Genomic DNA, 17,042 nt, shown 5'->3' with positions numbered 1-17,042 from the left:
TACTGAAAAAAAAAACACAATTTTAGTTTAACGTACGTTTATTATGACGTTTGAATTTCCATTTCAGAAATTCTTGTTAAATTTCCGGTACTTGACCGAAAACGAATGTTTTATTTCGCTTTGACCGAATCTCAAATATTTTTAAATAATTCTTGTACTACAACTTAAATTATACTAAGATCTAATTTTACGTTTTTCATTGTTTCAGGACTCGAATTTCTCAACATATCAGCGGATGTGGGCATTCATGGAGTCGCAGCGACCGCCCGTTTTCACGTCCAGTAACCAAGAAGGTGTGGAGGCGGTGATAAAAGGCAAAGGTAGCTACGCATTTCTGATGGAATCCACATCGATAGAATATGTGATAGAAAGGAACTGCGAGTTAACGCAAGTCGGTGGAATGTTGGATTCCAAAGGTTACGGGATCGCTACACCACCAAGTAAGTGTCCTAATTAAGATCGACGAAGCTTATTATAAGGAGAGTGTGACGTCGTGTTAATATTTGTAATTAAATTGTTGAAAATCGTATACAAATATATTTAAAATATTAAATTATATAAAATCTCAAAAAAACAATTTTAATAAAATTAACAAATTAATTTAATTTTTAAAAACCTTTAAAAATAAAGATTACCTAAATAATATTTTATACGAAACTACAAAGCAGGAGCAGGAGCCTACATTACTCGGGAAACATTGTTAACCAACATAAACGAGTAATAGCAATTATTGTCGATCCAGAAACCATCAGGGGTTTTGTCTGAATCTCAGAAAGGGAGATGCTCCTACATAGACGGTCATTTAATACAGGTATATGCCAACAGTAGATGTATTAGAAACATTTTAACAAAACATATTGAAGAGTCCCTGAAAATATCAGAGAGCAGACAAATCACTGTAGTTATGGCATAATTTAATGCAAAGTCGGCAAGGGAAGAGCTGGAATAATAGGTTAGGGACAAGGGGACGGTCATATATGTGGCGCTCGCTAGCAGGTAATCCAGAAAAAGGGATAAGGAATCAAATCTAAAACATTCCCAGGAGTAGATGTTAGATCAGATCATAAACCACTAATCTCTAGTCGCGCTTAAGCTTAAACTTATTAGAAAACTCCAAAAAACTCCAAAACTAGAAGTTAGAAAACTGAAGGAAGATTGGCAGGCAGGTCTTTGTGACGTCGGTGGACGTGACTTCGTTCGTATTGGAGAAGCAGGTCTTGTAACGTCAGTGGGCATGGCAGCGGTATACGTTAAACGATCCGAAAAATTGTCTTACGCTTAAGTCTCTCATAATCTGCTCTCCTTCAGAAAATATCTTAAATCATTGAAAACATTGATGAATTAGACACAAATACTTGGAACAACAAACAACTGTCTCCACGTTCCATGCAAAGAGAGTTAAAAGAGCCGATAAGAAAGAAATCTAATTGGACATGATGGACCAACGGAGATAACGGACATAAGCCAAGAACAAAGACAGTCACAAATAGAAAATCATTAACAATAAAAAAAACAAAGAAACTTCCATCCATCCTATAGCCTCTCTCAACAGGAGTAGGCGGATTGAGACCCGGAACTTGAACGGAACCGTATCCATCATGAAAATGGCTCCAAACTGGGTGCCGAAACGTCGAGCATTAAATTTTAAACGCGGTTCTTCCCGGGAACTTAGTGATTTTCATATATATATATATATATATATATATATATATATATATATATATATATATATATATATATATATATATATATATATATATATATATATATATATAATATATATATATATATAATATAATATATATATATATATATTGTATATATATGTAAAGAAAAAAAGAAACCACAACACAACTCTTTTAGACAAAAATGGGAACAACATGATAACAACTAGCGAAAAAAAATTGAAGGTTAAAGTGTGTTTATTGCCGTTTCAATTTCCACTTCGGAAATAGCTTCAGAATAATATATGGAAAAACATTTTGTTTAGGCTGTCAACCTTCTTGAAATTATTTCCCGTTTATTTGTATGAAAAAACATTATTGGGTAAAAATTCATATTATTTTTGTAATTTCTAGATTCTCCATTTAGAACTCCAATTAGTGGTGCTATTTTAAAACTTCAGGAAGAAGGAAAGCTTCACATATTGAAGACACGATGGTGGAAAGAGAAGAGAGGAGGAGGAAAATGTCGAGTAAGTTTGTTTCTGTTTTATTTAATTAATTTAATTTAATTAAATTATCTAATTATTTTTTGGTGTTATAGACAAAATTAGAGGTTTGAAAACTATGTACTACAGAAATTTATTTATAATGATGTAAAGAGTATTCCACAATTCTGGAATTCGGGCAACAATTAATTGTTTTACATCAATTTAACATAAACAATTAATCCAACAATTAACAAAAAGATACATTACGTACATTTTTTTTACTAGCCTACGGCAAAGCGCGAAAATTTTTTTTTGTAATTGCCGCCATTAAAGCAGCTTGTTTGGAAGTGCAGTAAAATTGTTTATAAATACTTTTTTGTGTTTTAAAATTTTTCTATCATTTTTTTCATTTTATCAAAAATCTTAGAATTTCTCGGAAACTAAAATAAATGGTAATGAATATTGGTACTGGGGAAGTACGGAATGTAAGAAGATTTATGGCGTTGCAAATGATCTCTAAAAATTGAAAAGGACATTGTAGCATTACGGAAATGTATCAAGAAGTGTGTGTATTGTGAAAATATATTTATAGTTAAGTAGTTAATCAATTCGATGATAGCTTCAGTTAATGTTTCTTTAAAGGGAGTGACCGGGTCCAAATTGAACCTCAGGAATAATGTGCTCGTCTGCGAACTCTACGAAATTTTCGCCTAAGAACTTATCTGGAACTAAAAACGGGTACGGAATATTAGTACTAGGAATGTACGTAATATAAGAAGGTTGATGCCGTTGTATCTGACGTCGAAAAATTTGAAAAGAACGTTGTAGCATTACTAAACACAAATAAAATAAAAATTTGCATTGAAATAGTAAGAATTTTTTACATATTATATTTACTGGCGTTTCTAAAGATAAAGCAGCTGATAGAAAGGTATCTTTTACCCAAAATTAATAATAGTAATTATTAAAATATATTCATCAATTGCTTCTGAATCTTTGATATTATTTATACTGTTTTTTTCACAGACCTGGCTAAAAGGCTTTTGGGTATTAAGGAATTTGTGTATTGTGATAATATATCTACATTTAATAGTTTTGATGATAGATTTATTCAATGTTATTTAAGATAAATAACTGGGTCTAAATCCAAATTGAACCTCAGGAATTATGTGCTCGTCTGCGAACTCTACGAAATTTTCATTTTCCTTTAAAATCTACGATCTTTACGCAGATCTTAGCCAGAGTATTTAAAAGTCAACTAATTCTGTATTCATAGAAAAGGAGTGGTTTTGCTTAAGCTGCACAATTACCTAATGGTTTTTTATCGGCAGTGATCGGAGGATCAATTCACAACAAATAAGATTTATCTACTTCTTTACATAAAAGAAATATATTGTAGTCTTTGTGGGTATCAATGGAATTGTGGCACGCTGTCTCCGTCGATAGACTTAGCTAAAAGAAGGGAGCCCTCGTTAAATTAGTGTTGACCACCAATTGAACACTTATCGCTTTTGCCTTTGTGGAAAATTGCATCGACCTTTCCTTCACTAGTCTTAAAGAAGGGTTTCTAGGTTAGGACAAACCTGTTTAACACTAAGAAGTGTTGATGAGCTATCTAATCCAGGAGTCCTAAGCAATTAGCTCTGTTGATACTTGATGGGTAGTGCCATCTAATAAACATCAGTTCGATCTGTGGATTGTAGTTTATTGTATTCTTTGATGGCCTGATTTTTCAATACTCACTTTTAGGCTATTATGATATTAAACATTTTGACGTTGAATTATTTGCCATATTGTAAAGGTGTTTTTTGAGCAGTGTATTACAAAGAAACAGTTTTCACCATTGCAAAGGTTTCTCGATTTCTGCCACATGGAATTATGGCCCAGTATTTGGTGTCTACGTCCATTTACGAATGTTATTAGCCAAGCAATCTCTTTTCTTCCTAAACCTCAAAACTTTCTATTTTGCCTTTTTTCAGTATTTAACAGTCTTTAGGAATTCTCTATCTTTATTAACCTTCCTTAGTACTTTCTTGTTAGTTTTTTTTTGCCATCCAAGGTATGTTCAACCTCCGTCCATGAATCCATATTTCTAATGCTTTAATTTGGTTCATGCTTGATACTTTTAGGGTCCACACTTCTCCTTTGTACATGAGCATAGACCAAACATAGAACTTAATCTTAGATTATAGATTCAATGATATATATATATATATATATATATATATATATATATATATATATATATACCCGGTATTTAGGCGGCACACGCCCTTCCGGTAGGGATCTATGGAGGAGTATCACCAAGCCGCAAGCCCTTATCTCTTGCCGTACTGCTCCACCATAGGCCGATCAGATACCAGCATATTCTAGACTAAGCCGCAGATTCATTTAGAATTTTAAACTGCTGCGTTAGCCTTTTTGTTTTCTGTACACCGAGCTGGGGATTGAACTGACATCTCTCGCAGTGAAGCGAAGGAGAAGCCAGCCGCTCAGCCCGCTTGGCTATCTGATCGACTCCGATAGATTCAATGATACTATCTAATAATTCTAGGTAAGTCGCTTTATTAAGATTGCCATCCATAAAAAGTTGTCCATCAATATGGTCTCCCAAAATTCTGGCCCATACAAGTTTTTGAGGCTGTTGAGTATAATTTTTTTCTAAACTGATATGATTGGTATCACTCCAATATTGAGAGATATGAGTATTTAGTTCACCGTTTCATATAAAAGTCACTCTTCTGAAAAACAAATCATGCAAAACAAATTTCGGTTATCCATCAGTTGTTGGGTAAAAAGTTCGTAAAACTGCAGGCGTCAAATCAAGATTATCATTGGTTAACACTTAACCTTGTTTCTTTTTGTATGGATGAAATTTATGTTTTTTAAAATTTTATGAACATTAGTGGGAGAACCACCAAAAAGATTAAGATATTTTTTTAATAAACTGAGTGGTATTCATTTGCACATGATTCAAAACTGCAACTTCAATACCCTCATTTCGAACTGGACGATTTTTTTGTTAAGGGTTTTCCCTTTAGCGGCTGGTCGTGGGTCTTGGATCCATTAAACGTATCAGTTTTCTTCTATTAAGGTTTATAAAGATTTATCCCTATTTGGAATTACTACCGGGCTCCATTTTAGGTGACCGATCTGCTTGATAAAAGCGACAATCCTCTCAAACTTGCGTTTTGTCACTACCTCTTTGAGGGTTGTTTATTGAGAAAGGAACCATTATTGCTTTGCTTTAGCAAAGGCTGGATAGTCGCCCACAAAGTGTTTGGCTGTGTTTTCCCTGTCATCTCACATGGGGCGCATTACTGATTGGCTGAGCCCACAGATGTTTAGTTGTCTCGCAAGATTAGCGTGACCTGTGAGGACCTGCACTACCTCCCGAATTTCATCTTTACTTAAAGCAGTTAGTTTGTTTACTAACAAAATTAAGCCTACGGACTCCTTAGTCTTACGATAATCAGTCCACCCGTTTCATCTTCCCAGGTGTTGATCTAGGAATCACTTCTGTATATCAGTTTTATATTTATGATACGAAACGAAGTAAAAGGGTTCGGGTCTGAAACACACGTTCTCTGTAACCTTCCTTAGCTGCTATATCGGCCGTCTCATTTGCTCCAATACTGAAATGCCTGAATGAATTATATCATAATTCTGAATTCCAGATTTGATCATTGTCTCTGCCGCTTCCTGCAACAAAGACCATATCTGCTCCATTTACCTCAGTTCTCCAGCCATTCGTATAATATACTACCTTGCCCCTTGTACTTTTAGATTCTTCAACACATCCTCATACTCCACTTTCACACATCTCACAATTTACAATCACAGGTCCAGGCCCAACTGCCTTCTTCACATATGTCTACACGGCTAAGACGTCTATCTTTCCTGCCAACCAGTCTCTTTCCAGCCCATATACCAGATCTTTAATCCAATATATAGATTTGTATGCCTTCACTTATAGTTAAATACCTATAAGCAGTATCTGTAGTAAAAATTTTAAGACCGCTGTATGAATACTCCGAAGGGCCCCTGAGATAATTAAACGGACCTACCTTTGCACTTTTTTAAGAGATTTTAAAAGATATTCAGAATTGACTGCAGTAATCTTAACACCCGTGGACAAGTTCAGATCTGATAATAGACTTATACATCCATCGTGTTTATTTTGGGTTGATATCCCAGGGCCTACCAATAACTTTTCTGCATTGCATCAGCATCGCTATGGTATTTCGAGTCCCTATGACAATTTACTATCTATGACTACTGCCAGATATCTCGCTGACGTATGAATGAATTACTTCTTATTTGATGTTGTTGGGTCTTATTAATTAAATGATGTATGTACTGGTACCTTATATTCTTGTTTGGATGATTTTCATTAAAAACTCTTGCGGCGCCTTTGGTACAATCATTACAAAGTTTTTGTTGGCACTCCTGGTTCTTTACCTCTATCTGCCTCCGCTTTTAGCTCTACTTGTCGTGTAATATAAAAGAAGACAAGCCTATAGAAAGAAAAACATGCATTCGTGTTTGCCGCCTTATAAGAAAAAATTATTAACCGTCATATATTAAAATTCTGTTTCGTATTTAATACGATTAAGATACCCCTTTCAGCATTACACTCTTATACTACTATTTAAAGGAAAATTGGTCACGTAACCGTTGATGGCAGCAAAATATTCACGATTTTCCATTTTAGTCGGCTCCAGTTAAATAGGGAATAAAGTGAGGTAACTCGGAGCGATGCCGTATACCCTAGCAGATAAGAGGAACTGACATTTTCCCAGAAATAACTAATAGGGAGACACGTCGCGACTTTCAAGTATTACCTAACTATAAAGTAGTTGTAATAATTTATGAAATGAACATCTTATCTCATAAGTCACAGGCTGAATATTTGGAGAGGGTTATATTTCATACCAAGTGAAGGGTATATATATTCTGGTTTGAAATTTCGGTCATGTCACTTAATTTCGAATAACGCGAAGTTTCTCTGTTGTTGTATTTCTAGGTGCATTTTAGACTTAATAACAAAGTAAAAAAGCAAGAATAAAAAATTGATAACAAGCTTTTGATAAATTTATTGATAAGATAATGTAATAAACATAGAATGCAAAAGATTAAACGTTATTTATTATTTATAAACAATATATAAACAATACAACAAAATAATAAACAATAAAACAAAAGTGACCGATGTATTAACGCAGATAGAAAAACTTAAGTGGAAGTTCGCTGGACATATCATAAGACAGAAAGACGACAGATGGAATAAGATGATTATACCCTGGAGACCATATAGTTACAAACGAAAAAGAGGAAGGCCACAAATGAGATGGTCAGATGACTTGAAGAGACACACGGGCCCGAAGTGGATACAAACTGCCTACAATAGAGAGACGTGGAAGAAGGAAGAGGAGGCCTATGTCCAAAATTGGACAGCAAGGGCTGTATAGATAGATAGATATAAACAATGCAAGATCACTATTTAATTTTAAATACTAAAAATGAAGACCGGCAAAGCCTTTAAAATAAGTAGCAAAGTTATTTTTGTTAATTTGTTGGTTAATTATTGCAAAAATAGCTCAAAATGTCGATGTTTTCATAATTAATAACTTGCTTTGCACAATACTAAAAATTCACAAAAAATTTTGATTTCGCGTGAAAATAAGGACAATATTATGTTTATTAAACTTAGAAGTTTCACTTAACAATTATTGCAAAATTAAAATTGTTTATCCCAAAAAGCTTTTATTTACAATGGTAACAATAAGGAAATTTTCATTTTTAAAAATATACAAGGAAAATGAAATTCCTGTAGTTGGCTGTATACCATTAATCACAAAAGTATTATTTAAAAATCCTTTATAAAAGGCATATAATTAAAAATACCCGATGTAGCCCGAAAGGGTATTTTTAATTATATACCTTTTTTAAATAAAACATTTCTAAAAATAATACTAGCTGTTTACCGTGCTTTGGAGAGTACGTAAAGCTGTCGGTTTCCTTGAGCTTGTGTGCATCGACACTTACTACTTAAAACAGGGTGAAAGATGCAATTGGCGGTGGAAAAATCCGAAAGGATCTTCCCGGAAAAAATGCCATACGATATTATTATTATCCAGATTTAGCCTTACACTCCCTCTAATGGGAAAATGCACTCATCCAGTAAAGGATTGAGCTCTGGTGGGACTCTTTCCATGTTATTAAGTCCTAGGTGACTTGGTACGTCGGTGTATCTCCCAAAAATTTTCGCAAGCATCTGCATGTCGAAAGTAGCACAACTTTTGCATGATCTTGTATAGATGTTCATTTAGACCCAGCTTTTTTATCTTTTCTAGGAGGTTCTTCGTTTGGGTACTTTCCATTCTTCATTGTCTCCTTATTTGTATTTCCAGATCCCTATACTTGGCGATCTTTTCGTTGTACTCAACACGCAAATTATTGTTGTTAGGTATCGCCACATCGATTAGTGTTGTTTGTCTCGGTAGTTTATTAACTAGCACGAGATCTAGTCTATTCTATGCTACAGTTTGATGTGAGCACAGTGCGATCCCAGTATAGCTTGAGTTGACATTCTCAAGCATACTCTCAGCAACGTATTGATAATATGGGAGATTGTTTGTTTGTAGAAGTCTCAGTTTAAATGCTAACTCTTGATGAAGAATCTTCCCTACTGAGTGGTGCCGTTCTTTATATTCCGTTGCAGTAAATGCCTGGCAACCCCCGGATGGTTTCTTGGGCTTGGCATCCATATCGGCATCTGTCGTTTTGGACCTGAGGGTCTTTGACGATATATTTCAGATAATTTTTGGTTGGTATAAACTGATCCTGAATGGCAAGTAATGAACCTTCTGTTTCAGGGAACATCTGAAACTTACCATACAATATTATTATTATTATTATCGACAGGGACAAAATGTATTGTCGACTGGAGACCAAGACTAGAAGCACTACGGAGAAGAGGACGCCCACCAACTAGATGGACTGACGACCTAATAACTGGATGCAAGCTGTACAAGACAGAGACAGATGGAACAAACTGAGGGAGGCCTAAGTCTAGCAGTGAACGCATACAGGTTGATGATGATCCACAGGGTCGCTCATATTTCCAGGATTTTGCTACGTGGGGTGGGAGTCGAAATTTCGTAGGAGAGGCTAGTGACGCTAACAGGATAAAGTTTCATACTTTGCGAATCACTACCCCATTTAAACCCCCCCCCCACATTTTTAACTTTTACTCGAATAATATTTGTATATTATACAGATTTGACGAAAAAATTGTAATTAGAGCAGTTATTGGAATAAATATGGATTCGATTTGAAGATTAGAATCAATTATAATCTAAACTAACTTGAGGATCACATTTTCTGCTTTCTATAAACCACAATTTGAAAAAATAGGATAATATAAAACATGTTCAAGCTCTTTTAGTTACTTTTATAAGATATATAGGAAGGTTGTTTGTCAGGAGTTTAATAAAACTCATAAACAAGATAATATGAAGTTAACCTTATTTGCTGCGTATGGTCTATTTTGAATATTTTTAAAATTTCTAAAGTTAAATGAGCTAGAATCGGGACATTAGGGAGAATCCAAAGGGGGAAACAAAGACGGGAACCTGGCGACGACAGTTAAGGAGAAGTTGGTGATCTGGAAAATGTACATCTAAGAACTTTTCTGGGACTACCGAGGTAACCTTTCAGAAATAAATTGCATAACAGGGCCGTCAATACTAGAAAGCAAGGTGAAAACAGCTTTAAAACAGTCTAAGAATGGTAAGACCACAGGTTCGGATGAAATACCCGTTGAACTTATTGAGGTGATGAGTGAAGTGAGCACGAAGGAGTTAACTGAACTGTTTAACGCCATATACGATTTAGATAATATCCCAGAGGAATGGAACTTGTCAACATTTGTAGTACTACTAAGAAACAATCTGCGAAAACGTGTGAAGATTTCCGAATTATCATCCTTATGAGTCATGCACTTAAGATTTTTCTTAATATCATAAATGCCAGAATTTACAACAAATACGAAGAAAATGCGGTGTAATGCAATTTGGATTCCGCAATTCCATGGGTACACGTGAAGCACTTTTTACCTTACAAGTTCTACTTCAGAGATGCAGCGATGTCAGTTGTGATGTCGTCTTCTTCTTTAAGTTCCATTTTCTATCGAAGGTTGGAAATCATCATGGCTATGCGGACTCTGTTGACTGCCGCTCTAAAAAGTTCTGCACTACTGCATTCAAACCATTCCCTTAAGTTCTTAAGCCAGGATATTCTTCGTCTTCCCACATTTCGCTTTCCGAGGATTTTGCCTTGCATAATAAGTAGTAATAATGCGAAATTTTATCCTCTCATCACATGTCCTAAGTACTCAAGTTTTCGTCTTTTTATAGTTAATATTATTTCCGCCTCATTTCCTATCCTTCTAGTTACTTCCAGATTCTTTGAATTCATGATATTCGTAGGATTCTTCTGTAACACCAAAATTCAAAGGCGGCCAACCTATTCACATGGACTTGTTTTAGTGTCCACGCTTCCAAGCCATAAAGAAAAGTAGAGAACACGTAACATCGAAGCATTCTCAGGCGTAGTTCTAACCTTATATCCCGACAACAAAGAAACTTTTTAAGTTTAATGAATGATGCACGTGCTATTTCAATGCGTGTCCTAATTTCTTTGGTTTGGTCTACATCTGATGTTATCCATGTTCCTAAGTATTTATAGTTATTAACACTCTCAATTGCACTATCTTCAATAGTCAGTTGGATATTTTCATGTGCAGATTTAGTCATGATCATGCATTTAGTTTTCTTTAAATTTATCTTCAGTCCGTACTCATGACAGCGTTCATTAAGGCGTTGCATTACGTTCTGTAAATCATTTGTGATGTCTATATTTGTTTTATTGACCACTCGAAGACATTTGACAGTTGTCAGCACCAGAAAATGGTCGCCGCCGTACAAAGAGTAGGATTGGATGAGAAGGCCATTCGGATCATCATGAATTTATACTGGCACCAGCGTGCTGTGAAGATCATGCGATAAGAAAGGCAAGGCTGTGTGCTCTCGCTGACTCTTTTCAATATATACTCTGAGGAAATTTTTACTGAAGCCCTCACAAACCTATAGATGGGAATCCGAGTTAACGGTGAATACATCAATCATATCCGCTACGCGGATGACACTGTGTTACTAGCAACCAGCCTAAATGATCTACAAGCCTTACTAGACCGAGTGAGAACTGTGAGCGCAACATACTGACTAGACCTTAATCTTAAGAAGACTAAATTCATAGCGAAAAGATAGAGAGAATAAACAGATTCACTTACCTCGGAACTACCCTCAACTCACAATGGGACTACGCTCGAGAGATTAGATTTAGAATTGAAATGGCACGATCTACATTTATCAAGTTGAGATCCACGCTGTGCTGCAGTGATCTCAGTTTTCGAACCAAGATGCAGATAGTGATGTGCTACATTCTTCCAGTGTTACCATGTGGAGTTAAGGTCTGGACACTGACGCAAGCTACTAAAAACTGGATTAAAGCGGATGTGGATCTACAGGACGATACTATAAATTTCGTATGTGGACCATGTCACCAACGTTGAGGTCCTACAGGGCATGACAAAAGAAAAAAAATGCATAATTTAGTGTAACAACGTAAGCTTGAGTAGTAAGTAAGTCTATAATAGACTGGGATAGAATATGAGAAATATAAAGTATGAGAAAGCTAATAAATAAATAAAAGCAACAGAAATTGGAATAAAATATTTATTTAAAAAAAAATAACATGTGACGTTTATAACTCTACAACCCTTAAAAGTCTACCAGTTGTAAATTTTTTGTGTATTTTTTTGGCTTTATATTGCTAATAATTTAAAAAATCCAACGAACCCACTGCAGGAGGCATAAATATTTTAGTTATTGAGGTAATAAAAACCGACACTTTGAGGCTCTATAACTCTATATTAAAAGTTAATAAGAAATACACTAGGAATATTCACACGAATAAGACAACCAATGAGGCTAAGAAGTTAATATTGGGTCATGTTTCAGGAAGGTCATTTTAAACATTTTTTGTAGCTTTTGCTCATTGAAAATTTTATTAGTGGTACTTTCTGTTATTGTATTAGGTAGTTTTTGCGAATTTATTGTTAAAGTGAAAAATACACGTTAAGATGTTATATTTTTTTTGCATCAAACGTCTTATATGAAAACAAGGAAGAGAGATTTGTTGTCACATATTAAAGGAAAAATTTTCAAAAGATTTTTAATTTGAAATATTTTAGTGGCGTATCATTTCTTTCTTAAAAAAATTGAGACCATTACCCGTATTCACGCCAATGATAAATAAAAATTCTTAATTTTATGGTAAACAATGCATAATACTTACTTCTTAAAACCGACCAAGTTCCATTTGCTTATCTCAACTGGTTTGCGAACATACGTTTATATATCAAACTGTCATTATTTTTTCAGGCAGAATCACTCATTGAAATTTGTTGAACTGATTTACAAACATCTTGTATATTATACAAATATGTATTATTCAAACTGGCACTTTGAACTTCTGTAACTCAGAAACAATTGATTTCTAAGTCTTTAGGCAATGATAACTTTTCATCCGCATGATCAAACCTACCTCTCTGCATAATTTTAGCCAATTTAACTGAAATCACTTTTATATAAGAAAAGTGTCAGTCTCCTCTGTGATATATCTGGTTTTGGGAGTATATTAACAATATACAAAAGTATACAATTATAATTTTATTTTTGCTTTAATTTTTAGGACGAAACCACAAAAACCAGCAGCACTGCTAACGAGCTAGGCCTGGCAAACGTGGGCGGCGTCTTCGTAGTGCTAATGGGTGGCATGGGGGTTGCCTGCGTCATCGCTGTCTGCGAGTTTGTATGGAAGTCGCGGAAAGTAGCCGTAGAGGAACGGGTGAGCAGCATTCTGCACGACACGTAGCTATAAAAGATAAGAAACAATAAATACTAGGTTTTTATATGCATTTCATCGACTTTATTGATATATTGTACACTGGTATCCGTAGAGTACACTTGGACTGGTTATTGCAACAAGATTAAGTGATTTTGTGATATCTTAGAGAATACTATAACAGGATTTAAAAATTATTGTCTCAAAAAAAAAATTAATATTAATACACAGTATGTACACAAGTATGTTATCTTTGCAAATACATTCGATACTAAAACAGATAAGGTAACTTTCCACCTAAAACATCATTGTGTTGAGCCACGATCAGTTCGCTGTGAGATATAATTGCAAAACATTTTACTTCAATTATTTAAAATCACCTTTTGCTTGGTAATAATACAAAATGTTCTGAGTTACAAAATGGTTAACACAATATCGAGAGTAAATGGGTAGTAGAATTACCTAAGTCTGCAAAATATTTCATGAATGCCTTTCTCCGAACTCAAAGTAACTGAACCTATTCAAAAATAATAACCAGCTTATTCCTCACCCATCGGTAAGTTTTATAGCCACTTCAAACAATAAAAATTGTAACTGTCGAATTTCAACAGAAATGTATTAAAAATGGTATTTTAATCATTTGAAGAGATTTTCTGGAAAATAAATTTATCAAATGAACATTAAAAATTCCAGATATAGAAATTATACCATTATTTAAAATATAAGGAGACGGAACAATATTATAACGCAAATTCTTACTACTGTGAATTGACATTGCTTTGACAGCATCAAATCTATATAAACAAGTTAAAGAAAACACAGTATGGTAAGTAGTCCAAGAGTCGTGGTAAACAGGAAGAGATAAATTTCTGACATTGCTACTGGCTCAATGAGTGCTGGAAGATTCAGATTCACAACCGCAATCATATCTTTTGAGATTTTACTTTTAGTATATTTTATAATTATAACATAATATGATCCTATTTAATTACATATTTTAATTACTTATTTAAAAGCTACTTTCATACTTCTAAACTCTTTTTTGTAAAACTGGCTAACTTGGCTAATATGGTTGTCAAATTCTGAGAGTTAATTACCTCGAAACCCCAAGACACTTTTATGGGATGAACTATTTAAGGTTTTTATCTGATTTATCGCATCCCTTAATAATCGAATGCATAGTACACTGTTATATATATAAAATGCTCGAGTTACTGCCTTATTCTGGGAAATTTTCCAGACCACCCATCTCTAGGTATGGAAGTTCGTCCCTTAGCCAAGAATCAGGCAGTAATTAACCAGAAGTCAAAATGCTCACATACATATATGGGTCATCTACGGTCTAGCATCCAAGATGTTACTTTTCGTCGCAGTGGTAACTCGTCTATTCCTTCTGAATTACGACGTTGGCCACCAAGCTTTGATTTAATTAACACAATTTCATCAAATGATGAGTGCAAATCTCTTCATTGATAACAATTTATGAGTTATGCCAAGTGTTTATCTCTATTTTATAATCACATATATTTTAATATATCGTTTGCTGTTTGAATTAATTGATCAGCTTATTTCAATACATCCTACTTTAAATAGAGATATAAATAAATTTATATAAAATTATTGAGATTTATGAGCTAACCCGATCTTGTTTTACACTTAATTTTATTTTTTTTTATGGAAATCATGAAAGATGGACAATACTTTTTAAGCGGTACTTTATAAACGATACAAAGTTACAAAGATATACAATGTTTCCACTGTATTGGGTTTGCCTGGAAATGACTTAAGATATTTTAGCAATAATCTGTTCATTTGTAATATATTAGTATTATCCTTGGACAAAGATCTATTGACCAATGTAGAAAATTTTATGTTTTTCTGTTTTATATGTTTGAGAAAAATATACATCAGACTTGAATAAATACTAACGTTTAGACATGAGTCTTAGTCTCACTTGAAGGTGAAAATGGCGCAATCGAGAATACCAGAAAAATGTCCATGCGTCAACAAAAATTGATGGGTATGAGTGTTCTAAAAGTTTGGCGCAGTTCCCAACAACTTTTTTTCGTTTGGCCATCCAGTATCTTACAATACTGCTTTATCGTTATTTTTTTGTCATAGAGATAAAACAATTTGTTAAAGTAATGTGCTAAGTAGACTTTCTTAAACGAAAAAGGTGAATCGTAAATGTTGGTAGCTCTAAGGAAGGCATTTAACAATGTTCCAATTTAAAAAATCCTGGATAGCTTAAGATATTAACAAAATTCTTAGTTACATCAGAAGAAGACTAGAATTTTTAGAATATATTTAATTTGACAATACTGTGAAACAAGGGTATTGTTCTACTCCCTCCCACTTTAAGATGTATCTGAATACATCTCTCACGCAGTGGTCAAATAGTTGTATTTATTTGATAAATAGTTATAAGATTAATGAAAACACTTTTAAATGGCTTTAAAAACATATGGTTCCAATTCTCTAGATCTGTAGGTATAAGCTTATAATAAGAAAAATGTATCACTAAATAAGAAACATTATAATATAAAAGCAAGCTTAAAAGCTTAAAAGCAATTAAAGCGGCGGGATCTCTTAATGACACGATCTGGAAGAACAAACACCTAAGACAAAACACAAAAACAAGAATGTATAAAGCAGCAATTAGACCTATATTAACATACACGGCGGAGACAAGACCTGACACATCTAAAACGAGACGACTACTAGAAACAACAGAGATGAAAATACTTCGGCGAATATCAGGAAAAAGTTTGTTGGATAGGAAGAGAAGCGTAAACATAAGAAGAGCATGCAATATAGAAGATATAAATGGATGGGTGACAAAACGGAAACAGAACGGGAACGAATACATTAGTAGAATGGCAGACGACAGCACAGTACGAATAGCACGAGATAAGTCACCAAATGGACGAAGAAGTATTGGCAGACCAAGAAAAAGATGGTGCGATAATTTAAACAATTTACTAGGCTAATATTGAAAAACAAACAGGCTTTAAAGCCTACATACAAGAAGGAAGAAGAAGAAGAAGACAATATAAAAACTTAAACAGAGGGAAATAATATAGAAGTTATCACCAACAGAAAATAATTCAGTGCAACGACGAACCACTGTAGAAGTCTGAATAGGGATCTATTGATAACAAGGAAATATGTACTAAATCGATGGGTGGAACATTCAAGTTAGACACTTAATATATATATATAATGAAGAAGAAAACCTTAAAGATACAATAAATGATGTATGTAACATAGAGAGAAAGGAAACCACAAACGATTCTTGAAATTAAATGGCAGTTAAAAAATTAGCCAGAAACAAATCACTTGGAATAGATAGTATCTCGATGGAACTATATAAAGATGGCGAAAATTTAACTATAACACTAAAACAATTTTAAAAGCAAATGTAGAAGTCTATTGATGCTGTTTGGACTATGAGCACACGCTGCAGCATACAAAACTAAGGATATATCTTCAAATGCTCTAACTATAGAGGAATTACGGTTCTAAATATAGGGTATAACATATTTTCCATTATAGAATGGAATGATTATAGAATGTCATCATATTTAGAAAGAATACATGAAATATCAGATTGGTTTCATAAGTATCATCATCGACACTTCAGGTTTTCACTCTGAGACAAAGTTTAGAAAAAATTCTAAAGTCTGAGGAAGTTCAACAGATTTACAGACTACAGGGCAGCCTGCAACTCTGTCAACAGATAACAGATATTTAGGGTAATAAAAAACTTAAAAATGTCAAATCAGTCAAATCAATTTTACCAAACTTAACTCTCAAACACGTTAAGTACGTAGTACGCTCCAGACTGAATTGTCTGAACCTCAGAGAATTAAAAAGCCAGAAAAATGATGATGACGAAAAATCATTAAATATAGGTATA

At 34.0% G+C, this 17,042-nt stretch overlaps 1 protein-coding gene across 3 annotated transcripts in view; it reads left to right on the top strand.

The window, feature by feature from the left end:
• The window catches only part of KaiR1D (Kainate-type ionotropic glutamate receptor subunit 1D), a 362,951-nt gene extending 349,494 nt beyond the window's left edge, over window positions 1-13,457 (top strand). For all 3 annotated transcript variants that reach the window (XM_072520792.1, XM_072520790.1, XM_072520791.1), the window contains 3 exons: window positions 209-440; window positions 2,079-2,194; window positions 12,971-13,457. In XM_072520792.1, coding sequence (XP_072376893.1) covers window positions 209-440; window positions 2,079-2,194; window positions 12,971-13,153 — 531 coding nt within the window. In that variant the 3' untranslated portion in view covers window positions 13,154-13,457. The remainder of the gene's footprint in view (window positions 1-208; window positions 441-2,078; window positions 2,195-12,970) is intronic.
• The last annotated feature ends 3,585 nt before the right edge of the window (window positions 13,458-17,042 follow it).

This window comes from Diabrotica undecimpunctata, chromosome 1, assembly GCF_040954645.1.
Source record: "Diabrotica undecimpunctata isolate CICGRU chromosome 1, icDiaUnde3, whole genome shotgun sequence".
NCBI lineage: Eukaryota > Metazoa > Arthropoda > Insecta > Coleoptera > Chrysomelidae > Diabrotica > Diabrotica undecimpunctata.
The sequence above is the reverse complement of the archived record's forward strand: the minus strand, read 5'-3'. Positions and strand labels throughout refer to the sequence as shown.